General features: G+C 38.0%; 1 protein-coding gene and 1 long non-coding RNA gene across 3 annotated transcripts; one reads left to right on the plus strand and one right to left on the minus strand.

Moving 5' to 3' along the window:
- Positions 1-558: 558 nt before the first annotated feature.
- Positions 559-24,107, minus strand: CRISP3 (cysteine-rich secretory protein 3). Of its 2 annotated transcripts, NM_001185121.1 has the most exon segments (8): positions 2,147-2,479; positions 4,542-4,630; positions 5,542-5,636; positions 6,140-6,288; positions 7,726-7,813; positions 9,249-9,365; positions 14,019-14,089; positions 24,015-24,074. In NM_001185121.1, coding segments are annotated over 7 exon segments (735 nt in total). In that variant the 5' UTR covers positions 14,088-14,089; positions 24,015-24,074; the 3' UTR covers positions 2,147-2,351.
- Positions 23,846-26,568, plus strand: LOC132658303 (uncharacterized). The gene is made up of 3 exons (XR_009597734.1): positions 23,846-24,092; positions 25,336-25,554; positions 25,651-26,568. It is a non-coding gene; the product is annotated as an uncharacterized LOC132658303 (long non-coding RNA).
- Positions 26,569-27,932: the final 1,364 nt, after the last annotated feature.

Below are 27,932 nucleotides of genomic sequence, written 5' to 3' on the forward strand. Positions count from 1 at the left end.
TACTTTAGAGATAAAGAAATGTGCTGCCAAGCAGCATCAGGGGACTGCCTTAGTGACCTTGAGGTCTCCCTGCTGCCCCTTGGATTTATGGCCATGCCTATCCTTGAAATAATAAGTGAAGCTTGACACTGGATAAACCAGTGAGTCTGATTTGACATTCCAATCATCTGCAGTATCTGAAAGGCCCATGGGAAAAAAGATCGTTTAACAATGGAATAGAGGAACTGAAACCTGATGGTTGGTGGTAGGAGCAAGGGGCGATGGGAGTAGGGTGGCAGGGCGGGGGAAGTCCAAGAAAGAAAAACCAGATTATCTGGAGGAAAAGTATGAAGTGTCATGGAACCAAGGAATAAAGAATTTTGTAATGCACCTTTTATTATGGCTCAGATAGCAAAGAATCTGCCTGCAATATAGGAGACTCATGTTCAGTCTCTGGGTCAGGAAGATCCCCCGGAGAAGGGAATGGCTACCCACTCCAATATTCTTGCCTGGAGAATCCCACGGACAGAGGAGCTTGGCAGGCTACAGTCCATGGGGTCGCAAAGAGTTTGACATGACTGAGTAACTAAAGTTTTTATTTTGGAGTATTTTTAGGTTTACAGAAATTTAGCTAATATAGTACAGAGAATTCCCATACATTCTCTACCCAGTTACAGTTTCCCCTAATATTAACATTTTACGTCTCTCTGGTACATTGATCAAGACTAAGAAATCAACACTGTTGTTAAAAATACCGTGGATATTTTTCAGATTTCATCAATTTTCCGTTAATGTCCTCCTTCTGCTCCAGGATCTGATACAAGGTACCACATTGTATTTAGTTGTTCTGTCTCCTTATTCTCCTCTGGTCTGTAATGTTTTCTCAGAATTTCCTTATTGCTCATGATTTTGACAGCTTTGAGTCCTGATCAGGGTATTTTCTATTTAGGTTTCCCTGATGTTTTATTGCATAGTAAGACAAGGGTTGCAAAGAGTACCACAGAAGTGATATCTCTTTTAATTATGTCATATACGGTGGTATGTGAATCCACATGGCTCATTACTGAGTCAGTAATGATGTGGAATTTTGATCACTTAGTTAAGACGTTATTTGCCAGATTTTCCCACTGTTCATACCTTCCGCTGTGGAAGTGAGTCCCTAAGTTCAGCACAGACTCAATAGCGAGTGGACAAAGTTCTACCTCCTGAAGGAAGGTATATTCAAAAGGGAGGTATATTCAAAAGGAAGGTATATTCAAAATATATTATTTTGAATATTTCTTTAAGGAAGATTTGTCTAAAAGAAAGGAGACTTTAAAAGGAAGGCGTGGTCATAGTCTACTGTGCAATTTATGCAGATGAAGACCCAAAAGTCTTCACTGATTTTGGCCAAATGAAGATGGAGGCTATCTTAGGAAGAATGATTTGAATTTAATTGTAAAAATGGGAGACATCAGTGGGAAGAGCGTGGCTGGGAGAGGAAGAATTAAAGATAGCATATGTATCTTTGAAGATGTTTAGCTATAAAGTGCGACTGGGAACGAGGACTGTAGTTCAGGATTCATGAGACAATGATATTACATTCTGACCTTTTCATACATCTTGTTCTAGAAATATGATTCTCAATTTCTTTCTTTCTTTCACATTCCCAGCATGGGATTACCCTCAAGTCAAGGGCCCCAAGCCCGGATTTGAGAGATGGAGGAGAAGTGGGAAGCCTTGGCGCCGGGGAGAATGCCCCTAGACTGGCAGGCAAGGTGGTCTGGGCATTGCCTGTAGGAGCTGAAAAGTGAGGTCTAAATCAGAGCTTCCTCTGTCCCATCTCCCAGGCCTTGGGGATCCCAAGTTTTCTGATATAACTCTTCACCTCCTCCTCAGGTTGTTTTGAGGTATAATTGATGTACAATATTATATGTTTCAGGGGTACAACATAGTGATTTGCAATTTTAAAGGTTATACTCCATTTATAGTTATTATAGAATATTGGCTACATGCCCTGTGCCATACAGAATATCCTTATAGCTTGTTTATTTTATACATGATTCTCAATTTCAGTTCAAATTTCTAGTGATCATATTTGTAAGAGAATACAGCTTTCAGAATCTTCAACTTGATTAAATTCAGTTAAATTTACATCACCCAGTCTATATCAAAATCCAAAGTTGTTATCATAGATTAGGTTACATTAAATTATTTTTTGTATGAAAAAAATTCTGTAAAATAAAAAGCAGATCTAGGAGAAAAAGACTCATTACTACTTAAAAATCAAATTTGTAGCTAACATGTCTGTGATTTCCTTGTTAGTAAATATCAAATCTGAGAAGATGATGCAGCCTTCCATCATGTAGCCCTGCTTGGTCAGTACTGGGAATTTAATAAATTTTGCCTTGACAGTTGCAGGCAGCCTTGCAATTGGTCTTCACAAAATCAGAGGCACAGGTCCATGTTTCCTTTAAAGATGCACAGTTAGAATAGGTATCTTCGTACTCACAACTATTGGCTGGAATAAAAGCAAAGAAAGTAATCACTTCATTATCATTTTCCTCCACAGCAGCAACACAAACAGTAAATTCAATGTGAGTGAGAAAGAGAAAATTGAGCAAACATGTTGGCATCATTACCCTGTGACAAGCACTTCATAGCTTGAAGGACACATAAGGTCTCTTAGTTAAACTAGTCAATTAGCTCATCATTTATTTTAAAATTTTAATCTTTTGAAATGTTTCTAAAATGAATTGGCCTCTTTTCCTTCCTCAGAAAACAGAGTATGGTGAATTTAAATGAATCTCTCTAGAACTGCACTGTCCGAAATGATCAGCACTAGGCAGGTGATTGCTTACATTTAAACCTAATTGAATTAAAATAAAATAAAATAAAAATTTTGGGTTCTCAGTGATACTACTTACATTCCAAGTGCTCAATAACCAATGTGGCCAAGGGCTACTTTAAGAGATAGTACAATTATTTAACATTTCCATGAATGCAAAAAGTTATACTGGACTCTGTTGCTGTAGATTCTAATTCTACTAGTCTTTCTTTCAGGAATAAGAAATCATTTTAAGAAGATGTGGGTGCAAAATTGCAAAAACAAAAGGAAATTACACCATGATTATTGGGTATTTCCGTTCAGATGTCCCTCAGTGGCCACAGACTCAACACATCTCAAGCCAAGTACATTATCCTACCTACAAACTTGGCAGTTTTATAGTATTGCTTCCCAACTCTCCCCTCCTTTCACCCAGACTCAGAGAAGTGGCATAATTTAATCCGGGCACTAGGAATTAACCTGAACTCATTCCCTTCTATATTTCTAGTTTCTCTCTCTTTCTTTTTAAACTGAAGTATAGTTGATTAATGATGTTTTCCCCCTATTTTTCATCAGCGTGCAACAAGCACAGGTGAGAAACACTGGCTCTTCTACATTCTTCCTATTTCCTATCTCTGTCCGTTTCTCTTCATTCATTTTGCCCTCATGCAGTAAAGATATTTGCTTTTAAACCCGTGTTTTTCAACAGTCTCCAAGCTGGATTCCCATCCAATTGTTTCTGCATGCTATTGTTCTTTGTAAAACACAATTCTGATTTCATTATTCTTCCATTTGAAATCTTTCAATTGGTTGCTCATTACTACTAGGATAAATTCCAAGCTCCTCAACAAATAGTATTCAGCCCAGGTGTAATTATTTTCTTCTGTAGTTAATTTATACAAAGCTTTGATATCATCACTATTCTGAATTATGGCTGAGCAATTCTTCCAGAGAGAGTGCTGTAATTCAGTTAGGTGAATGCATTTAAAAGGTAGAAATCTCAGTTAATGGGTTAATTGCACTGTGAATAATAATTATAATAACATACACCAACTAAACAAAAATACCAATGCTATACCTCGTTAACAGCAACACGGAATAAGACATTATATGACATTAATTTCACTCCTTTTACTAAGATATATGTGAAGTTTATGTGAGCAAATAACACTATAAGCAGATTTGATTGACATTTTAAAAGAATGTAAAAGTTATTAGCAGATAAAAATACAAGTGTTCATTAAACCAAATCTGATGATTAAATTACCCTATGGGAAAAATGAGGAATTTAGTATGATGAATTCATTAACATATAAGGAATTATAATTTTCAATATGCCTTTCCAGGTTAAGTCATATTCTGTGGTATCACATCTTTATATTTGTACATATTTCTCTTTTTAAAATTCCATCTTTGCTATAATGTCATTAAATTTAGTGAAAAGAAAGTTCATATTCAGTTGCAATGATTAATTTCCACAGGAAGTTTTTCAGATATGCCAATATGTCATGGGTTCAACACAGCTACAAATATACATTGGTGGTAGATGTTTCTTTAGGTTATGTACAGTAACCAACTTCATTGCAAGTAAGAATTCTCAACAGTGTCAACTTTTTGCTTAAAGGCACTCTGCTGAATAATTTTAATTTTGCCTTTTGGAGGAAGGCATTGCTTAAGTTGGTTACATTCAGAATATCTTCTAATGCTCAGCCATGTCAGGTCATTTATATTAGCCAGTTAGTGGTTTCAAACTTACTGCATAGTCCGTTGTCACAGTGATTGGGGCAGCTGCCACAAGGTGTTCCCTTTTGGTACGGGACATGCTGTTTGCCAACAATATTACCACTGAAATTTGAAATACAAAATGTCAAGCATTTTTCGTTTTTTAAATTTAATTTATGCTCCAAGGGAAGCATCCACCATCATATGGGACTAAATATCTTTCAGTGTTTTAAATCATGTCAAATGACTGAAAAACTAACATTCCCCAAGTGTACACAGATCCCAATGCAAAGTAAGAATAATTCACATGTGCACTTACTTTCTTGACCCTAGTCTAACAGCCTGAGCCGAAATGGGCTAATAGGCTCTAAAGTTTTACAGAGTGCATTTCAGTGTGGTAACATTGAAGAATTGATGCTTTTGAACTGCGGTGTTGGAGAAGACTCTTGAGAGTCCCTTGGACGGCAAGGAGATCCAACCAGTCCATTCTGAAGGAGATCAGCCCTGGGATTCTTTGGAAGGAATGATGCTAAAGCTGAAACTCCAGTACTTTGGCCACCTCATGAGAAGAGTTGACTCATTGGAAAAGACTCTGATGCTGGGAGGGATTGGGGGCAGAAGAAGGGGACAACAGAGGATGAGATGGCTGGATGGCATCACTGACTCGATGGACGCGAGTCTGAGTGAACTCCGGGAGTTGGTGATGGACAGGGAGGCCTGGCGTGCTGCAATTCATGGGGTCGCAAAGAGTTGGACATGACTGAGCGACTGAGCTGAACTGAACTGAAACTTGATGGACTTGGTAAGGCTGTGCACCCTCACATGCTGGCAAGAGGTAAACATATCCCATCAAGGGACAGGGAGAGATTGGTTGTGCCTCAAATTTAAGAAACTCTTCTAAAGTTTTATCCCTTCTCCCCTCTACTGAAAAATTCTTTTTTAAAAGTCTGGTTTGTCCTTTAGATAACAATGTTAAAATATTAGATTGCTGATGGCATTATGTATTGACAACAAACTTGAAAGTAAATACTTACGCAGGACAGTATTGGCAAACATAGAGGTACTTTAGACTTTGTTTGGGACAGTAGGCAACTCCACATCCAATAAGGAAAGATGAGTACCAAACAACCTATGAGCACATAAGTGAAGATAGGAGAGTACATTACAGAAGAATATATATTGAAAAAACTATAATAAGAAATATAAAACTGAAAAGAATGTTACTGATATATTTTATTTTTATTTTTATTTTATTTTAGCCACTCCATGCAGCTTACAGGATCTTTGTTCCCCATCCAGGGATGGAAGCCAGGCCACGGCAGTGTAAGTGCTGAGTGCTAACTGCTGGACTGCCAGGAAATTCCCTAAAAATCTTTTAAAATACTACATTTCCATGTACATTCACTATTTAATCCATTTAGGCTGTAAGAAAAATACAGGGTCTATTTCCCCATTCAAAGTGTGCAGGCTTTTGACAAATGACAGCTCACGGCTGACATACCCATAACATAGGAAAACTACTCTTTACCCATTTGAGATCTTCCTTTCAGTTCAACATTGGAATCAGTCAAAATTTGGAGAAGCCTCCTTTTTAAAGTACTGATGTCAGAATGTTTTTATCTGTTCCCTTACCTGGGTAAAATGTCCAACTACTGCTTGGGGACTCTTCGGCCCTACTTCAAAAGCAAAATCATGGACCTCATCATACCAGTTTTGGATTGCATTAGACCATGTGGAAGGGTAACTTGACATAAAGAGATTCTCACCACAGTTCCTTGTACCTGAGAAGAAACAGATCATTCACGGTGAAAGCCATAAGACATTCAAAGTCCCTGTCCTTCACAGCGCTCATAGCTGTTAATCCATGAGGGAGTTTCTCATCAGCTATAAGCTGGAAAGAAGTCAGATGTGCTTAACACCTTGAGAATGGCCTCAACGTGCACGATTTTGAGTACATCAAGTTTTTTTTTCTTTAGTATCTGTTCTCCCTAGATTCATCTGTTTACACTTTAAATTTTCACGAGCATATGCTTTAATGCATACTCTGCTTTGTGGGCTACAGGCAGAGACTAACTCAATTTCTCTCTGATGCTTGCCCACATTCATCAAAGATTGTTTTATACATAGGACCCTAAATAAATGTTTATGATTGCTATTCTGTATGAACTTTGAAAAAAAGCTAGCACTCAGCCTTTAATTAAAAACCCCAATATAAAGCAAATGGCACTAGAAAAGACAATATTTTCAAAGATTATGAATCTCCCCTTAATAAGCAAATAAGAGCATCACAGGCCAAATTCTCAAAGAATAAGGAAAGAAGTGACTTGTAGCACAACAGAAGTATTTCAAGATATTTTCAATATATATCTCAATATATTTTTCAAGTTGAATTATTTCAAATTAGGTGGCTTTAAATGTAATGTCTACGTGCTACTTTAAGGGAGTGCAAACTAAATTACTCTTGGATAAATCCTTTAAGAAGGAAAGAAAGAAGCTAAGATTTTAACAGTAGATTGAGGTCTTCAAGAAAATTTGTTCCAATCTTCTACTGAATATTGTCATCTTCCTGATTTCACTAAATTATAGCAAAAAAATACAAGTAACAATGACAGTTCTACATATAAAACAGATAAGTCATTTGCTTCTTTCAAATTGGGTTTGCCTAAATCTATGCCATTTTTGATAATTTCAGTAAATATTTTATCCAATATTTAATAATAAGATATTTTATCTCATTGTTTCTATGTTTCCTGATGCAGAAGTCATGTCTAACAGGTTATTTTTTAATCTATATAGTAATGATTGTATGGCAATCACCCAGAATATACAAAAGACTTGACATTCTGTCATCAAAATGATTTAATCAAACATATGTTATAAGTACAAATATAAATAGGTTTAAAGATAACAACTGATTTCTCTCTGACAGTTTTCTATTCTATAAAACAGAGGAAGAGATGACTCATGACTGCTTTACTTAGGGGATGGTTAAGAGGCACAAATACGATATTGTGTGAGCCAGTTTTTGTAAAATATAAAACACACAATAAGCACAATGTGGTACTTCTCAGAGTTCTTTCTCCTGCAGAGAGTTTTTAAATTGAAAAAGGCAGCATTATAAGCAACATTTATTCACAAAGCTTTCTTAATGTAAGGTCAAAAATAGCCCTTATGGTCTTGCTTGTTTATGGACTCAACAAAAATATTAAATTACATACCTACTATTCTATCCTTTTTGTTACTGTGTTTGAAAAGGCACTTGTTTGCCCAGTTTTGGGCATTTGCTGCTGCCTTGCTGTTCCATTGCTAAAACAAGAAGAGGAAAAAAAAGATGCATTCAATGACTTAAATTACAAAGGAGGATAAGTTTTATGATTAGAATAGTGGACTAGTCTATATAAGCACAAAATTTCTCTATGTGCATCTTCTGCTTATCATGATATCCATGGATATCTTTTTCATGTGTCTTTTTCTGCTCCACAAAATCGTACATCTGCCCTAAGTAATCAAAAAATCTAAGAGAGTTAATGGTCTGTTTTTGATGGCACAGTAGACACACCTCAGTTTTTAGTAATGATCCTCTCTAAATATTGATCAACACATGGAGATGTTAAGATTATTTTTCCTGTAGTACTGAGCTGGCATACTTTACTCTTAGTTCCTTTTTTTTTTTTTTAAGAAAGTACGTCTGGGAGACATGTGGCCTTCAGTACTGGACTTAGAACAGTGGGCTGTTATTTACCCTAGATCAAAACGTAATAACCCATTAACTCTAGGTTAGAAGAAATACTGAGCAGAAAGACATCTCTCACTGATATCTAAAGATTTGCTTTTACTTCTGCCCCCCACAATTTAGATAGCCCTTAAAACTAGACAAGTTGCTTCACTATAATGAAGCAAAATTTAAGAGACCAATGAGACAATGAGCTAATGAAGGCCCCTCATTTGCATAGGCCCTTTCAGAGTGGCAAGAGGGCACCTCAGAAGATGTTTGGCCATTTTTGTGGGGAGGGAGTGGTAACATTTGCAGTGGTAAGATATTTTTATGTTCTCTTCCTTAAAGTTAACAAAACTTGGATTTCTCCTGCTAATAACGTATCTTCTAGAAAAGGTCTCGGTCATAAATTACAGCCCAGGTGGAGTGGACATTAATCATGAGGATGGTGTGGGTGATGGTATTGTAGTTATGACTGTACAGAGAGGTAATAGAAGGAAGGGAGCACACAGGCCAGAGAAGTTATGAGAAAGCTGTTTTTATAAAAAAACAACAGAAAAAACCTAGTGAAAGTATCTAAAAGTCAGCTTATTAAGGTCAGAAGGCACATACTAACCTCAGCGGCAGGGTTCATGGAGAGGCTTCAGGGGTTCCATGGGCACCCTGAAGCTTCATACTGATTGTATACGTATGTATGTAGATGCATTTTTTTCTTTTTAGGGGAGAAATTCCACTTTCAAATATGGTAAACTCTGAAATATGCATGATAGATTATAGATTCTGACAGATTTAAACTATTGTCGTGAATAGAATACAGAAGGAGGAAGTATGATTTTTAAGCAAAAAATAGTATATAGAATTTAAAAGAAGAAGAATTTCTTCCCTGTCCATAACACAGCTCAAATGAAATAACAAAGCAGAGCCAGAACTTCCAAAGCTTGAAAGTTCTTAAGAGATGTAATTTACTAGGTGCCAGCTCTTACCACAGCCAGCTCAAGCCACTTTCTTTATGTGACTGCTTCTTACCATCTTCAGCATGTTACTGGGAGGTGGAGAGACTCCTCTCCTTAGGTCATTGTGTTTGTTTACAATCTCAGTTTGGACATTTTTCAGGGTGGTTGACAAATCAGCAAAACGTTGATCCTGAAGGAAAGTCAGTTTAGGATTAGTTTTTAAAAGTTTTGAAACTGTATAGAAGAATGCATAAGTTAATTTAAGAGAAAAAAGATTATTTTCAGACATGTTCAGTTCAAGTCAGTATTATTAAGCACTGCCAATGAATCTGAGCCCAAACTATAATTTTTAAGAAAGAAATAATGTTGAATTTTAAGAGTCGGGCTGTAATTCATGCCGTGATGATTCAGAATGCCTCGATGGAAATTCCCTGGTGGTCCAGTGACCCTGTGCTTCTGCTTCAGGAGGCACGGGTTCTATCACTGGTCAGGGAACTAAGATTCCATACGTTGCACGGTGCAGTCAAAAAATAAAGACACCTCCGGGGCTATAAATGCCACTTTCTAGAATGAAGAGACATCTCAGTGTGAGTTTTCTAGACATATGAATGAAAACACAATGACAAAGTTACAAGATTGGAGCCATTAAACATTCTCATTCACACTCAATCAGGCTGTGGAAAGGGAGTGATAGGGTGCAGGTAGGTGGCTCCTTTTAGACCAGTGGTTCCCAACCTTTTTGGCACCAGGAACTGGTTTCTCGGAAGACAATTTTTCCATGGACCTGGGGAGCAGGAGGTGGTTTCAGGATGATTCAAGCATATTAGCTTTATTGTACACTTTATTTCTATGGTTAATTACATCAGCTCCACCTCAGATCATCAGGCATTAGATCCTGGAGGTTGGGCACCCTTGTTTTAGATGTTTGGGGAACCTTGAACTGACACGCTGTGTGTATTTAGAGAAAGTATGTTTAGGCAGAATCCAGGTGTACTCAATACTCCAGTAAATAATTCTACCTATTATGTGACAGACTTCATGGGGTCTCTCAAAAGACAGTTTAACAATATTATAAAAAAATCTCCAAAGCAATTTGGAGGGAGCAATGCCATTCCAATTAGTGAACTATTGCTGACTTTGTTCCTTTTAGTAACAGAAATATAATTAACAGGATATTAAGTCAGGTGCTGATATTTTTAGTGTATCTTTGCATGTATGTTGGGAAGGCTTGAGTCTGGAGGTAGAGTAGGGTGTGTAAATAGTTCTCAGAAAGTCTGAGCAATTTGGTGACTTAAATTTACAGAAGCGTCTCATGGTATATGTACATGAGCAAAATTTTGAAGCATTAAGCCCAGACAGGGCCTTTTGTTGATTTTCCCTGACACCCTGGGATAAGTTATTCTCTCCCTTCCCCAGTGCTAAGTCTCCTCAAAGTTCTACAAATACTGTGAACATGGGTCTCACCACACTTTATTGCCATGATCTTGTTATGTGTCCATTTCTCCTGCCTGTTTGTATGTTCCTAAAGACAGGGACCAATATTGAATGTGTGGTACTCCCAGACTGGGCGCTTTCCCAGCTATCGATTCCTAAATAGCAAGGATGCAACTGAACCGACTTAGCAGCAGCAGCAGCAGCCGATGTGAAATACCAATCTCTGTGTAAAAGTAATTGTGGTTTCGGACCGTGAATTTTAAATCATCATAACTAGGCTCAAACACATCTTTATTAATCAAAATAGGAACCATTGCAATCAACGCATTTTCGCCAACAAGAAATAAGTTTGTTTACTCCTGTAGCAAAAAAATACTTGCTTTGGGATTCAGTGAACCCTTGGAAAGCATTTTCTGCCTGTTTCTGGTTGCAGAAGAATTTTCCCTGCAAAACAGCTGTCTTGATGCTTGAAATTGTAGTTGGTTGACGATAGGTCAGGTGAATATGGCAGATGGGGCAAAACTTCATAGTTCAATTTGTTCAACTTTTGAAGTGTTGATAGTGCAACATGTGGTCACGTGCTGTTGTGGGGAAGAATTGGGTCCTTTCTGTTGCCCAGTGTCAGCCACAGGTGTTGTAGTTTTCAGTACATCTTATGGATTTGCTGAGCATACTTCTCAGATGTAATGGTTTTGCTGGGATTCAGAAAGCTGTAGTGTATCAGATGGGAGAAGGCAATGTCAACCCACTCCAGTACTCTTGCCTGGAAAATCCCATGGACGGAGGAGGCTGGTAGGCTGCAGTCCACTGGTTGCTAAGTTGGACACGACCGAGTGGCTTCACTTTCGCTTTTCACTTTCATGCATTGGAGAAGGAAATGGCAACCCACTCCAGTGTTTTTGCCTGGAGAATTTCAGGGACGGGGGAGCCTGGTGGGCTGCCGTCTATGGGCTCGCACAGAGTCAGACACGAGTGAAGCGACTTAGCAGCAGCAGCAGCAGCAGTATATCAGATGGTCAGCAGACCACCAGGCAGTGACCATGACCTTTTTGGAGTGCAAGTTTGGTTGTGGGAAGTGCTTTGGAGCTTCTTCTCAGTCCAAACACTGAGCTGGTCATTGCCAGTTGTTGTAGAAAATCCACTTTTTTTACATGTTACAATTCTGTTGAGAAATGGTTTGTTGTTGCATAGAATAAGAGAAAACGACACTTCAAAAGGATATTTTTTATTTTCAGTCAGCTCAAGAGGCACCCATTAACTGAGCTTTTTTATCTTTGCAATTTGCTTCAAATGCTGAATGACCATAGAAGGGTCAATGTTGAGTTCTTTGGCAAATTCTCATGTAGTTTTAAGAGGCCAGCTTTGATGATGCTCTCAATTGGTCAATCAACTTCTGATGGCTGGCCACTGTGCTCATCTTCAAGGCTCCTGTCTCCTTTGCAAAACTTCTTTAACCATCACTGCACTGTATATTCTTGGAAGTTCCTGGGCTAAATGCATTGTTGATGATGAGAGTTATTTCCATTGCTTTCCAACCCATTCTGAACTCAAATAAGAAAATTGCTCAAATTTGCTTTTTGCCTAAGATCATTTCCCTAGTCTAAAATAAATACAAAATATACAGCAAGCAATGTCATTAGCAAAAATTGATAAATGCATATTAAAATGATGTATACCTAACCATATTTATTTAAGAGTGTATTCCAATATCAAATAGCAAAGTTCAACAATGCAAAACCACAATTACTTTTTCAGTAACCTAAATACATCAGATTGTAAAATAGCTCCCTGGATATGTCCTTTTGATTCTGAAAAATGTAGTTTCATTTCAAAGCATACCAAAATTTTGTTTCTGAAAAGTCATTATTTTCTGCTTCTTACCCTATCTTGCTTTGCAGATAAATTCTATTGAAGAAGACATGTTTTTCATTGGTTTGTTTTAAAAATGAGCAGACAGGTGATATGAAAAGTGTTGAAAGTACAGTGGATAAAAGGTGGTATCTATTTATCCTTAAAGAGTTTATATTGGAGAGGCAATATGACATAAATAGGTAATTATGACCTGATAACTGAAATGATAGGAGGGGTCTACTAGATATAAAGGGAGGAGGGATTAATTCTTCTTGATTGAGCTTAGAAAAGATTTCACAAAATATGGTGTGGACTGGGATATTGAAAGATAAATTGTGTTTTCTAGGCATCTGGAGAAAATGCTCTGGGCAGAGGGTGTGTGGAGTATCTGATCAAGAGACATTTGCTGGTGCAAAGGACCCAAATTATATCTCCCTTTTAAATACTTTTATAAATAAAGACTGGGACCTGGACTGGACACATAACAGGGGACTAGAAAGGGCCATGGAAGGAATCTTCAGGGAAGAAATTGGGAACACAGCAAACAACTTGAATGAAACCCTAGCTGATGAATGTATTGTATTTGGATTGAAATTTTGATTATAATAACACAATAGCTATATTTGTAAATGCCAAATGAGGTTAAATGCAATGTCAGAAACCTGTGATCCTAGCTAATCTTGTGTGCCTGGAGTCAAAGGAGGGTGTAGGAACAGACAGCAGTGCCCAAACCTCCTCACATTCAGAGGTTCTCTGATCAGGAGGTCAACACCTTATATGGGCATCTTCACACCAATCATTGGAGAACATGATTGATCCTGTTTGGGAGATTATTAAAGTGAGGCAGCATATTAGAAATAATTAGAACATCTTACCTAACGTATACTAATTATAAAATTATGGGCAAAATCAAAATACTTAATATCTTTAGTGAATTTTCTTGCCTTTTAATTTAAAATTATTCTCACAGGATAATTATGAAAATTAAATGTGGTGATGTGTGGGAAGAAGTTTTGCTAATTTGAGATCATATAAATATGTTGCTAATTTTCTGTGGGAGTCACTTTGAAATGTATTAAATAAAAGTAAAATCAGAAAAGATCTTGGGACAGGAGAAGTATCATTAGCTTTTAAATCCATAAACCAGTGCTGTCACCAGAAATATAATTAAGGCATCACATATGATTTTAATATAAAAAAAGAAAAAATAAACATTGAATTGCTAAGTATAATATATATCACTTGATTATATTACAGTGTTTATTATGTGATCGATATTAAAATTATTAATGAGATTTTTACCTCCATTTTTTTTCACTACATCATACTGTATTGTATTTATGCAGGTCTCAATTCACACTATCCATATTTCCAGTGTTGCATATCCTCACGTGGCTAAAAGCTACCATATTGGTTGCCACAGCCTTAGACTGAAGAACAGTGAGCAACTTAGAAGTATTTTGCAATGTACCAGACACTCCGGTCTTTTTTACTTTCAAACACTGATCCCTCAAAGTTGCATGGCTTGTTGTGAAAAGATTTTTACCCTTGACCATACCTGTCCCTTTGCAGGAAAGAATGGAAGCCACACAGCCGCCAGGAACAAAACCACCGTGAATAATGCCATCGCTGGGAAAACAAAACAAAGGAACAAAGACCTGCATTGGAATGTTTAGTGCATGAACTTCTGAGGAACACAGGGGAAAAAACAAAACACACAAAGCAGGGATCTCAGTTACACCAGATTCATCAGTGGACATGAAGAAAAGAGGACGCGTCACCAGGAGTCAGTAGAATGATAATGATTGGGCCCCAGGCCTGAGCCTCCAATGGGAACAGTAAAGAACAGATTGAAGCACTGGATTGAAACCCTTGAAGGTCACCGTGAATGTTGATGAGAAGTAATTCTACCCTGTTGTTGCCGCTAAGTTGTATCTGACTCTTGTGACCCCAGGGGCTGTAGCCCGCCAGGCTCCTCTGTCCATAGGATTTCTCCGGCAAGAATATTGGAGTGGGTTGTCATTTCTTTCTCCAGAGCATCTTCCCAACCCAGGGATCCAACCCGTGTCTCCTACATTGGCAGGCGGATTCTTCATCACTGAGCCACAAGGGAAATCCAATTCTGCCCTAGTTCCACAGTTTCTCCATATGATTATTCTCCAGGTGCTAGGAATGGCTTCTTCACACTTCCCGACTGTGATAAAACAACACACACATATATGTGGAATCTAAAAAGATGGTCCGGGGGAACTTATTTGCAGGGCAGGGCAGTGGTGGAGACACAGCTGGAGGAGGGCATGGAAACCCACTCCAGTATTCTTGCCTGGACAGAGGAGCCAGGTGGGCTACAGCCTATGGAGTTGCAAAGGGTCGGACATGACTGGAGCGACTTAGCACAAAGCACGCAGTGGAGACACAGACGTAGAGAACAGACTTATGGACACGGTAGAGGGGGTGGGGAGGAGGAGGGGGAGGGTGGAAGGTATGGAAAGAGTATCATGGAAACATACACTACCATATGTAAATAGATAGCCAGTGGGAATTTGCAATAAGGCTCAGGGAACTCAAACTTCGGCTCTGCAGCAGCCTAGAGGGGTGAGATGGGGAGGGAGCTGGGTGGGAGGTTCAGGAGTTTCAGGAGGGAGAGGACATTAAAAAAAAAAAAAGAACCACTAGCCCTTGCTAGTTTCCTTACACCTTGCTTAACCCTTTATAACCCCAATTAACATCTCAAATTACCGGTGAACATATGCCACTTCTTCCCTGTCAGAGCTCTGGCTCCTATGCGTGCATTTCCTAGAGCCCTAGGTAAATCCACTAAGGAGTAAATGCTTTTCTTTGGTAATTTCAACAGCTCTCTTCAACTCTGCCCAGTGTCCCTATTCATTCCCATTCAAATCTTCCTCTTTATTACAATGTCTTAAATTCCAAAAAGGCAACATTCTCTTTCTGGATCTAAAAACAAAAGGTATAGTTCTTACATTTCAAGGTCTTATTAATACCAACCCAATCCTGTGAACACCTTTAATATATTCACATCATTTGCCTCACTAATTCAACTGCTTGGAATCCCCAGGAAATAATAATATATACTGGTAAAGCTTTAGGCATATTTTTTCATCACATTAATATTTATAAAGGTAAATATTGTAATGAATTAAATATTCAATATCACAGGGGTAAAATGTCTAAATAAATTCAAACACATTCTCTTGCTTAAGCATATTGACATAAAAGTTATTTTATGATGATTTTGTAACAAGGAAAATGTTTTTATTTTGAAGTTAAGTTTTTTTGAAAAAAAAAAAAAAAAATGGAACATCAAATGGTACGTGGGAGGTGCTTAGCCTTCTGTGAAAAACTATGGGCCCTTCCAAAATTTATATATTGAAGCTCTAACCCCCCTAGTGTGGCTATATTTATATTAGGGCCCCTAAATAAATAATTAAGATTAAATGAGGTTATAAGAATGGGTTCTAATTCACAGAATTAGTGTTCAGAAGAGACATTCAAGCCCTCTCTCTGTCTCTCTCTCTTGTCTCCACGAACCCAGAGAAAAGCCCATGTGAGTGTGCCATGAAGGTGGCCCTCTGCAAGTCAGGAAGAGAAGTCTCACCAGAAACTGACCATACTGCCACCTTGGTCTCAGGTGAGAATTGTGAGAAAATAAATTTCTGTTGCTCAAGCCACCCAACCTATAGTATTTTGTAATAGCAGCCTGAGCAGACTAACATACTTTCTCATGTATATTGAGGGTCAGATTACTTTCAAGTGCATTCCAAGGCCCATAACATGTAGTCATTGGAAATCTGAAGCTGCATATCTACGTTAAGCGTTTACTGATTGCCACTCATCATCCACATTGCAATATACCTTGGCTTTTCTCCTGGATAGATGACAAAAGCTCTATGACACAGGTTTCTCTGGGGTCAGTTTTTTTCTTAACATTTATTTATTTGCCTGCTCTGGGTCTTAGTTGCAGCACGCAAACTCCTGGTTGTGGCCTGCGGCACCTAGTTTCCTGACCAGGGATTGAACCTGGGCCCCCTGTGTTGAGAGCACTGAGTCTTAGCCATTGACCAGCAGGGATGTCCTGGGACTAGTTTTAATATAGGGTAACAGGAGAAATTGTATTGCATAGTGATATGGGGGAACTTGATGCTCAGGAGTTTGGGAATGCAGACATTATGATTCACCTGGAGGACAGCAGCAAAAATAGAACCTCAGACCATTCTCTTACAAAATAAATGATCAGACAAAAAGCTAGGCAAACAGGAAATAAAATTAAACAAAAATACAAAAGAATGAATTCATCCTCATGTGATAAGGTGTTATTTTCTTCTGTGCATTTCCTATAATGAGTCTGTGAAGTGAAGAGTGTGAAAGTGTTAGTTGCTCAGTCATGTTTGACTCTTTTTGCGACCCCATGAACTGTAGCCTGCCAAGCTCCTCTGTCCGTGAAACTCTCCAGGCAAGAATACTGGAGTGGGTAGCCACCCCCTTCTCCAGGGGATCTTCTAGGCCCAGGGATCAAACACTGGGTCTCCTGCATTGCAGGAGGATTCTTTACCATCTAAACCAGTCTATATCACTATAATTCTAGTAATTATTGCGAAGGCACTCTTGGAAAAGTGCCTCTGACTTTTGTCAGATTTATTGTCTTGGTTGCTCTTTTTGCCACCTGGTGAAGCTAACTAATGGTTTAGGCTTTTTCTGTAAGTGAAGAAATGAAGCACAGAGATGTTAAGTAACCTTCTGACAGACTCATTGCCAGATTGAGGCTACTTGGGATTTTTTTTTAACCTCAATAACCATTTCCCACTAAACAGTATCATACTTTTGGGGGGCGTGGAGTTCTGGGTAAGAATGTTAAGCATTCTGCCTTGACAGAAATAGTCCTACATTACTATTAATATAAATCTTTTTGCAGCTGATACATAGCCAATAAATGACTGAACACATTTGAGAAAATTAGAAAAAAAAATTAGAGAATGTTAACAATTAAGTCAATCATTTTCTGTTGTCTTTCAAATATAAAACTTCTAAGTCTTGGAGAGTGCAAATATTTTCTTAGGATATCCTTCTTGACTTCAAAACATAGGCCATTATAATACCCCTCATTTATGTAACTGTGTTGGAATAATAGAGCGCTTTGTTGGCATTTTAATGAAGTATTTTTGTCTGTTTAATAACTAGAATGAAAAGGGATGTAATTGGATTGGAAATCATAAAACTGATAGCTTATTCCTATAAGGGTTCTATGAAGGATACAAATTATAGAAGTGTTTATACAGTGTTTTGAAATTGTAAGCTCTTCTTTACCATTAAAATTTCACTCGCAGCAATAGAAAAAGGTTGATTTTATTTAGATTTTAGGTGGGCAAAAGGAAGAGGTAGGTGAAAGGAATGAAAATATGAAGACAGAAAAGGAAAAACAGGGAAAGAAAAATGAACTTATTTCTGTATAAAGCAGATACACAAATTTAATATTAAAAAGAGCCATTTGAATTTTTCAGGGACACCTGGCCCTTTATTGAGCAAATCTAAACTTTGGTACCTGGTATTGTCATGAAGGAAAGCGAGTGCTATAAATGTTGACAAGCCTGGGATTTTGTTGTTATCATTGGTAATACTGTTATACCCAGCTCATCTTTAACTAGTTATATAAAATTGAAAATATTCATTATATCAAGTTAGAATATGGTGACATAGGGTCACCTCATAGGGATTTTGTGATGTTTGAGAAGATAAATAACATCAAAGCAATCTGAAAACATAAAAAATAACAACATGTACCCCCCCTTCTAGCATTATCATTACTATTTTTATTATTATTTAAGATGCTTGCTCTCCCAGCAGAAATCTCTCATCTCTCAGGCTCTTCAGGGATTGGCTTTGCTGAAGGCAGCCTCCTGGCCCAAGGTCATGCTCTCTTCCTAATTCACCCTCATCCTATGGCTGTCAGGTGTGGGATATAAAGGCCTGACCTCTTTGCTCCAAGCAGAGACAACTCTGAAACATTATCCCAACTTCTGAACTCGACTGGCTGAAGCCTCCAATGAGACTACATCACACCTCTGCCTAATTTTGCTTTCCCCTGACTCCCTCCCAAAGAAATTGATCTCAAGTTCATTTCCTGATAAGCTTTCCATCTCTCAGATATTGTTCCTAGAGGATCCAACCTGTGACATCATTCATTAGATAATCTTTTTTTCATTTTCCTTAACTCTAGCCAGGCTTCTTTAGTTATCCTTTGATCATATGCTGTTAACGCCTTAGATTATATTAATCCTCAACCCTGGATTCTAGCCACATCCTTCAGAAAACATTTCTAAGTGCCTCTTCCCAAAGAAACTCACAAGTTAAGTCCAAAAACACTGATCTTGCCACTGGATGGGAGCCTTTAAAACTTATCACGTAAAGTTTTGATTATATATTCATTTTCTCTGACCCATCTGCAAGATCTTATTTCTCTCAATTTTTTTCATGTACTTTTGACATTTTCTTCTATAATTTGACTGTGAGTGTAGAAAGGACAGACTACCATTTTCATTCTTTTAAATGCCTTATGGCTAAAGACAGGTCCCTCTTTATGTGCTTAGTGGTAGAGCTTCAGAAGCTAAGTCTCCAGAGGACTCTTTCTTAGGTTAGTGTCCCTGGACATGTACATTCCTTGGGCAATGGCTCAAGTGGGCCTCGAGGAGAATTGAAAGCCAAAGAGAAAAATGGGTCTTTCTTTTCCTCCCAGCCAGTGACACTCAGTAATTATTTTTTTCTTTAACAGACAGTCATCAAGTTTTGCACACTATCCATGACAGCAGGCTAGAATCTACTGGACATATTCAAGTTAACAAAATATGATTCTCATTCACTCTCTGACCCTCAGCATATCATTAGGGTAGCTCATGATTCAAGCACCTAGAATATGAACTTGTTGAACCTTTCCAAATGTGTGCAAAAGTGGAGGGAAAGGTTTTCTTTTTCTTTTGCTGTTGACCCATTCTGGCAGAGGAAAAAATCCAGCATAGCACAGGGCTCTGGAAATAAGTATGTCAGATGATGTAAATATAATAAAGGTCCATCAGCAACTATAAGACCAGTGCTTTTAGCTCCATTCCACCTCTCTTCTTCAGTGGCCCCCTTAAATAGAAGGTACAGATTAGATATGATTTATTTGCAATCATGTTTGGTACAGTCACACTGAAATCAATGGAAAGAACTAGGAAAAATATCTGCTTTTTTCTGTTCTCTGCTTGCATGCAGAAGATTTCTAAATGTGTGTAGTTATGTGTTTCAGCTGCTATTTACTTAGTAACAAACTTTAGATTCCTTTTCACTCATTTCCCTTAAAGAGTTATTTTGCTGTGTAGAAGTCATTGCAGCTTTCCTTACATGATTTTCCTTCTGCTTTTCATCATTTTCCTTTTCGGGTGATTAGTCATCTCTCCTAAGTGTGACTAGAGAAAAGCCAAATACAGGACTTGAAATATTTCTGATTCCAAGTGTTGATGGTTTACACGTGCACGCTAAGTTGCTTCAGTCGTGTCTGACTTTTTGTGACCCTGTGGACTGTAGCCCGCCAGGTTTGTCTGTTCATGGGGATTCTCCAGGCAAGAATACTGGAGTGGGTTGCTGTGCCTCCTCCAGGGGATCTTCCTGACTCAGGAGTTGAACCTGCATCTCTTGACATCTCCGGCAATAGCAGGTGGATTCTTTACCGCTAGCACTACCTGGGAAGCCCTAATATCTAATGACTAAGAGCAGAACAAGTCTTTTTGAAGTGAAAATGTATATAATACAGTTAAACTGTAACATCTTATTTCTTTCTCACCTTGATGTCAGGCTCTTTGCTAAGTTTGAAACACTCACTTGAAAAAGAAAATATTATTTTCTCTAATGACATGATATCATTGCTTATTAGAAGATAAAAAGGACTTTATAAAAATTATGCAAGCAAACATTGCCTTAAAAGTCCATCTTGTGGAAATAAGAATTTTCAAATTATAAACTAAGGAGAATGTGCTTTGTTCTTAAGAAGAGAGTTCATAAAAGGGTCTGTTTACAAAGCAAACTTCCAGGTTTCTATTCCAGTCACAATGTCAAAATAGGCAGGCTTCTTGTTTCACTCCAACATGGATATGGAAGGAATGACAGAAGCAAAATAGAATTATGAGTTTCAAGAAATATAAAAAAGATAGGAAGAAAACCTGGGGAGAAGTAAGTCTCTCATGACCTCTAGTGTGTATGTGTTGATGTGTGTGTGTATGTGTGTGTGATGGGTGTGAAGTGGAGGAAGAGGTCGCATCCTGAGGCAATAGCTGGCCTGAGTGTGTAGTGAGAGCCAAGCCTTTTAATTTTTGCTCTTGCCTCAAGATAATCATTGCTTCCCCATTATTGCAAAATTCTGTAGCAACAGAACTAGCCACCTGCCCTGGGGCTATGTATCAGCAAGATAGCATCAGGGGAACATAACCTTCATCAGATGTAAAGAAATGTGTGGATTACTCTACATTGCTATTACATTCATACACCTATTCCATCTCACCCCCTAGGGTTATGTATGAATTAGTATAACTACTTCCTCTCAATGCTCTTTCCTAAGGAAATGAAACCTAAGGAGTGGCAGCAAATGAAAAGGATTCTGGGATTAAGTCTGTTCTAGTATATTTTTGCTATATGACCCAGGAAAGCTAGTATAAGTATGAAAATAAACCAAAATTATTGAATAATGTACTACCTTGTGCAATCTAGATGCTATTATGAACAGGCAGGAAGCCCCTTGCCCTAAGTGAGCCATGTATAATGATGCCATTATATGGCGACTTCCCAGGTGGCACAGTGGTAAACAATCTTCCTGTCAATGCAGGAGATGCAAGAGACATGGGTTCAATCCCTGGGTCGGGAAGATTCCCTGGAGAAAGAAATGGCAACCCACTCCAGTTCCAGCATTCTTGCCTGGAAAATCCATGGACAGAGGGGCTGCAGTACATGGGGTTGCCAAAGAGTTGGACACAGCTGAGCATGCATGCACAACTTTCTTGTGAAGTACTGGGTTTTTCTTTATGGGCTCACTTTAAACTCACAATAATCTACTCAATACCCTGGCTTACAGATGGGCAGTCCCAGCATCAGAGATTCAATAATGAAGTGCCATAAACTTGCAAGCAGAACTGGGGGATAAAACTAGATATTTTGGGCTCAAAGCTCTTGCTTCTGAAAAAAGAGAATGGAAATGTTTTAAAGAATTATGGGGACTAGAAGAACATGCCATTAAAAGTATTAACACATGTGTACATAATATGTGAGTGAGTGAGTGAAGTTGCTCAGTAGTGTCCGACTCTTTGCGATCCCATGGACTGTAGCCTACCAGGCTCCTTCATCCATGGAATTTTCCAGGCAAGAGTACTGGAGTGGGTTGCCATTTTCTTCTCCATTATAGTTATAGACACACTTATACACCTAACTACAGCTCAGAAAACTACGTGAAGTGAAAGTATTAGTCACTCAGTCATGTCCGACTCTTTGTGACAGCATAGACTATAGCCCACCAGGCTCCTCTGTCCATGGAATTCTCCAGGCAAGAATACTGGAGCGGGTTGCCATTTTCTTCTACAGGGAATCCTCCCAACCCAGGGGTTGAATCCGGGTCTCCTGCATTGCAGGCAGACTCTTTACCAACCGAGCCACCAGGGAAGACATCAGAAAACTATAGGATGCATTATTTTTCAAATATAGTTTAATATAATATTTAATCTTCATTATAACACATTCTTTCATCTCACCACTTACATGTGAAATGGAAAGCAGCCTATAAGAGTTTGCAAACCTTTTAGACTTCATCATATAAGAAATCTACAAAGATATCTAAATAACAACAGCTACACTGAGTTCCCAGAAAGCAATTATTTGTTCTTCCCAAAGATGAATTCTCTTCTCTTTGCTTGAATTTACTGAAAAACGTTACTAGAATTCTTAGCACTGTGGGGATTTAAACATTACTCAAGAGTTCTGACACTCCTCCTCACAATTTATCTCTTCCTCTTAGAAATCTGACCTCAATTCAGAAGCCCTATCATTGTAGAGTAGCTCCCAGGCTTGAAACTTGAAATCAGTTTAATTTCCTTTGATTCTTCTCCAGAGTGTGAATCATATAGGTAGACATTGTAGGTTTTAGTTTTAAATAGCAGAAGTGGGACTACGAAATCTTCTCTGGCAATAGTATGTCTTCCCTAAGCTTCGTGGATGCTAGTTAGCCACAGAGGAGAAAAGCATTAATTTAAAATGTTTTTAAAGTGAAACCTTTCCTCTGTGAAGTGAATAGCTGCTCACAGGTCATCAGAGGCAGGTATGTGGTTTCTTGATATCTGCTTATCTAGGATCACTTCTTATTTGCCAAGGAATATAAAGTTTTATATAAAAATTGCCTCCTTATATAAAATAAATGCAACTGATATTATACTTAAATCACTTATATAAAAGTAAATGCCTGAAAAGGTTGACTTTTGTTGGGAAAGTTTCTAACTTTTTTTTGTTTTTTTGACTGCATTTCATAGGGGATATTTTATCTTAGGTTGGTAATCTTTAGAATATTTTTGTTTCAAGATTGGTGCTATTACTTTGTTTTGGTGGATTTAAAACTATTAGCAATAGCTTCCCATACTTATTTTAATAATGTCTATATTATAAAATGTCCATATATGTTAATACTAGTAAAATTATTTTATTCATTTATAACAAATTTTTAATTGGAGGATAATTGCTTTACAATATTGTGTTAGTTTCTGACATACATCAACATGATCAGCCATAGGTATACATCTATCCCCTTCCTCTGGAACCTCCCTCCTACCTCTCACTCCACCCCACCCCTCTAGGTTGTCACAGAGCAAGGAGTTTGACTTCCCTGTATCATACAGCAAATTCCCCCTGGCTATCTATTTTACATATGGTAATGTATGTGTTTCAATTTTGCTCTTTCAATTCCTCCCTCCCTCTCCTCCCAAGTCTGTTTGTATCTGCGTCTCCACTGCTGTCCTGCAAATAAGTTTGTCAGTACCATCTTTCTAGATTCCATATGTATGCATTAATATACAACATTTGCTTTTCTTTTTCTGACTTACTTCACTCTATATAATAGGCTTTAGGTTCATCCACCTCATTAGAACTGACTCAAACATGTTCCTTAAGTTATTATCTTGGAAGTATGAACACACATATAACCATAGTTTTTCATTTTTGCATTAAAGGAAGTTCTGGTATAATTGTTTCCAAAAATTACAGGCATAGGAATTAATTATATTGCTTATTTAGAACAAAAGGTAAAAACTAATTTATTATATTAGATAAAAATGCTTTTTGTTAATGTTAGAGCTATATGTTACTTTCTTAGCTTAAAAAGAATAGAATAGCTTAAGATCATTACTCTCAATATAGGTTATCAACAGTCTTGAAAACCACAGAGTCATTTACTAGGTATCATTTTTTCACTGACAAGGCATTAAGTACTTTGCCACAGTAAAATGTTCACTTTAAAAATAAAGATACTGTCACTTACTGTTGATCTTCGGGGCAGGATGAAGTTACCTGCTTTATCTGTGGGAAGAAGACAAGTGGAGAGAACGACGTTAGAGAGGTATATATGCATTATACCTATTTCCTGCTCTGACAAATTCTGGTTGTGCAAGTAAATCTGTCAACAAGGTTGGAAACCGGATTTGTCATAATACCAGCAGTCTCAAATTTCATTGCTGGTTGTCTAACTGAACTTTTCACATTATCTTGTGATTCCCCACGCAACTTTTAAAAATAGCTATTTCCATTTAACTACTGTACACTTATTCTTTGAAGTGCATATCCTGCTAAATTTATCCACATTTTTGTAAATCAGTATTTTGACCGTGCTTAACCAAACTATGCTCATTACAACATTAGAGTTTTCAAGATTACTTTTTTTTTCTGTAAGAATAAATCTCTGTTTATCATTTTTTGTGAACTATAGAGAATACAATGCTTTCTTACAGAGATATAAAATATATTCATTAGTAATTGCTTGACCCTTATTTTGGTGAATAATTTAGTCTTATCTTTGTAAATGCAAGGTCACAATGTCTTTCAAAACAGAATGGAAAGAGACTCCATAACTTATTGGTATTTCTAAGTTTTAAGTTCTCCTGATATTAATATTTATTTTCTGGCTGTATGAAATTCAGCATACCATTGATCTACATTACATATTAAATTATCATCATTTGATTCTATTTGTCTATGAAAGCTTAGTTAGTAATTCTAAGCATGTTTCCACATCTCAGAAAAGAAAAGAGCTGAACAAATAATTTCAGGTTTTCTCTGTCTCCAAAATGTAAGGATTTCATGTATTGAATTTTAATAAATGAGGAAGTATAAATCAATAAATCACAAGTAGCATATATGTAGCACCAGTAGACATTTCTGCCTGCTTACATTAGCCTATAGATTGCACAAAGTTGTACATAATTCAATAATTTTGGTGCATTTTCATGTTTACACTAGATTTCTTGAGTCATATGCAAAAATACACTAGAACAGACCAATGCCTGGTCAACAGTCACATTATTTAATGACAGCTTGTAAATATACTAAGTAATTAGGAAAAATAATATTTTATTTAATAGTGCTAAGATGAGAAAACGTGTGTAAATTGCATGCCATGTAGTAAAAATTTGTTAAGTGTTAGTTCCCTCCTATTTTATATGCTTCTTTCCCTACATGTCTGGACAAAATTGCCCCTAACACTTTAACCTATGGGACTGCACTTTATTTTTGTGACAGATGGTTTGACTAACTAAGATATAGGTATTTCTGTGAGAGATTACCATAAGAAGTGGATTTTTGTTTAGTTGCTAGGTCGTGTCCAACTCTTTTGCAACTCCGCTGACTGCAGCCTGCCAGGCTCCTACGTCCATGGGATTTCCTAGTCAAGAATACTGAAGTGGGGTTGACATTTCCTTCTTCAAGGGATCTTCCTGACCCAGGGAGATCAAACCCATGTCTCCTGCAGTGGCAGACAGATACCGCAAGTAGCATATATGTAGAACCGACAGATACTGAGCCACCAGGTGAGCCCAAGAAGTGGGTAGAAAATGGTAAAAGAAACGGAGCTATGTTTTCACTCATTAACGCTTAATATAATTTTTCTTATTTTGTGTTTGTAGACATAGCTTGAGAGCTTGATTTGGAGGTTCTAGCAGGGGAGCGCAGCTACTCATATACCCTTGACCGAAGACCGGTCCTCCTCTATCGGGGATGGTCGTCCTCTTCGACGGAGGGCGCAGCTTCGGGAGGGACGCTCATGGAGTGGTGAGGGAGGAAGGGGACACCCGCCTAGCCAGCGAGATGAGCCGAATCAACCCTGGCGATCAATGGGGTGACAGATGTCGCAATCAGATAGCCCTCACATCCTGGAGGCATGGCTTGACAACAACAAAAAAATGTCCCTCACCATCTAGTTCTGCAAGGATGAAGTCACCAGCCACGGCAGTCACCGACCTTCAACGCATCCTGAAAGGAGTTTAGGGCGGAGATCAGGAATAACGCCCTTTGTGTTCTAGTGAGGCTGGCAGAACAGGCCTTCAGATAGATATTTTCAGGGGAAAACTTTATAAGCCCATTTTCTTGCATCTTCTCATATCTAGAAAAACACTGAAATAATTAATGGAGACTTCTGCTCCTTCTGACTAGCAGCAACTTTCTACTGAGATGTGTGCTTGATTGCGTGTATACCTTCTTCACCAAATGTAATATATACTGAACCCCACCCTTCCCCTCACCCCTTATCTCTTTGGAACAGTTCCTTAGAGCTGTCTGAGAGGCTGTATCTTGGGCTACAGTCCTCAAAATTCCTCCAATAAAACTGAACTCACAGATCTCTTGTTGTGTGTCTTTTTTCAGTCAACAAACTAAATGATCACTAGGTACACAGTTAGTTGGAAGTTACCTTACTTGTTAAATATTAGCACCCCTATTGAAAAAGTATCTGGATTCTTTGAATCATGAAATACCATGCACATATCTCGGAATGACAGAATAACCTTGACCTTCCAAAATGGTTGTTCGCAACCATCTTTGCTCCCTCACCTCTCATAATTTTTCTTTTTCTGTATTTATATCCAGCATGGTCATTGTTGGTCTTTTGTCCCTATCAATTTTATCAATAAATATATGTCAGCTTATTCTTACGTGTGTATCTAAGTGTGTATATACTGTGTGCTCAGCCGCTCAATCTTGTCTACTCTTGGGGACCCTGTGGACTGTAGACCCCAAGCTCCTCTCATGGGATTTTCCACGCAAGAATGCTGGAGTCACTGGAGTCAGTTGCCATTTCCTCCTCCATTCCCCCTACTCAGGGATCAGACCTGTGTCTCCTGACTCCTGCATTGGCAGGCAGGTTCTTTACCAGTGAGCCACCTAGCTAGATTTATGTCAATAGGGCAAATCACTTGTTTCTGTGTATGTAGGTTAATCAGTTCCAACTATCCTAAAGGAACTTGTAACTAAGTATTTCAGTGATCACCGCTTTTACAAAGTATATCTTGTTTAGGGAATGTTGTTTTTCTTCTTGAAATTAATCTTCTCTTCTTGGGTTTGGACTAGTACACCCTAAGTAGGTTGGCTATAAGACCAATATACTCTAATCAAATTGGCTATAATATGAATAAAGAAAGCAAAGCTTCCTCCTTCCCTAACCAGTCCTCCTCTCAGACACAGTAGGAACTGGATGATGCCTTTTTGGGGCATTTTTGTGCTGATCACTCAAAACTAACTAGTTACTATAAAGATAAATAGCATCCTTGTGAAGGTGAAGTCGCTCAGTCGTGTCTGACTCTTTGTGACCCCATGGACTGTAGCCTACCAGGCTCCTCCATCCATTGGATTCTCCAGGCAAGAATACTGGAGTGGGTTGCCATTTCCTTCTCCAGGGGATCTTCCTGACCCAGGGATCGAACCCAGGTCTCCCGCATTGGAGGCAGACGCTGTAACCTCTGAGCCACCTATAGCTGATCTCTTATGGCCCAGCTCTCTATGACTTATAATTCCTAATTGCCAAATACCTATAGTTTACTGTTAAGAGCATAGTCTTTGGGAAATGTCAGGTCTGCGAAATGCCTCTGAGCTTCAGATTTCTCTTCTGTAAAATATAGATTTTAATATCATAGGCTTGCTTTGGTGATTGAAAAGTATAATGTACACAAAACTTACAATACCTGGCATATAATACTCAGTACCTGGAGTTAACATCTTTATTATTCTGCAAGGCCTAGTATTTGCTGAGCATATACAGTGTTTCTATAAATGAATTTTGCTGGATTGAATTGCTAATTCTAGAGTGTTTATAGTATTTTTTCCCCTCTTTTATGTCATAGGAAAGAATCAGTATAATTTAATCAAAAGTGTAAGTTTTCAAGGACCTGTTCTATTGAAAACTGTCAGGGTGACC

This window comes from Ovis aries, chromosome 20 (genome assembly GCF_016772045.2).
Source record: "Ovis aries strain OAR_USU_Benz2616 breed Rambouillet chromosome 20, ARS-UI_Ramb_v3.0, whole genome shotgun sequence".
NCBI lineage: Eukaryota > Metazoa > Chordata > Mammalia > Artiodactyla > Bovidae > Ovis > Ovis aries.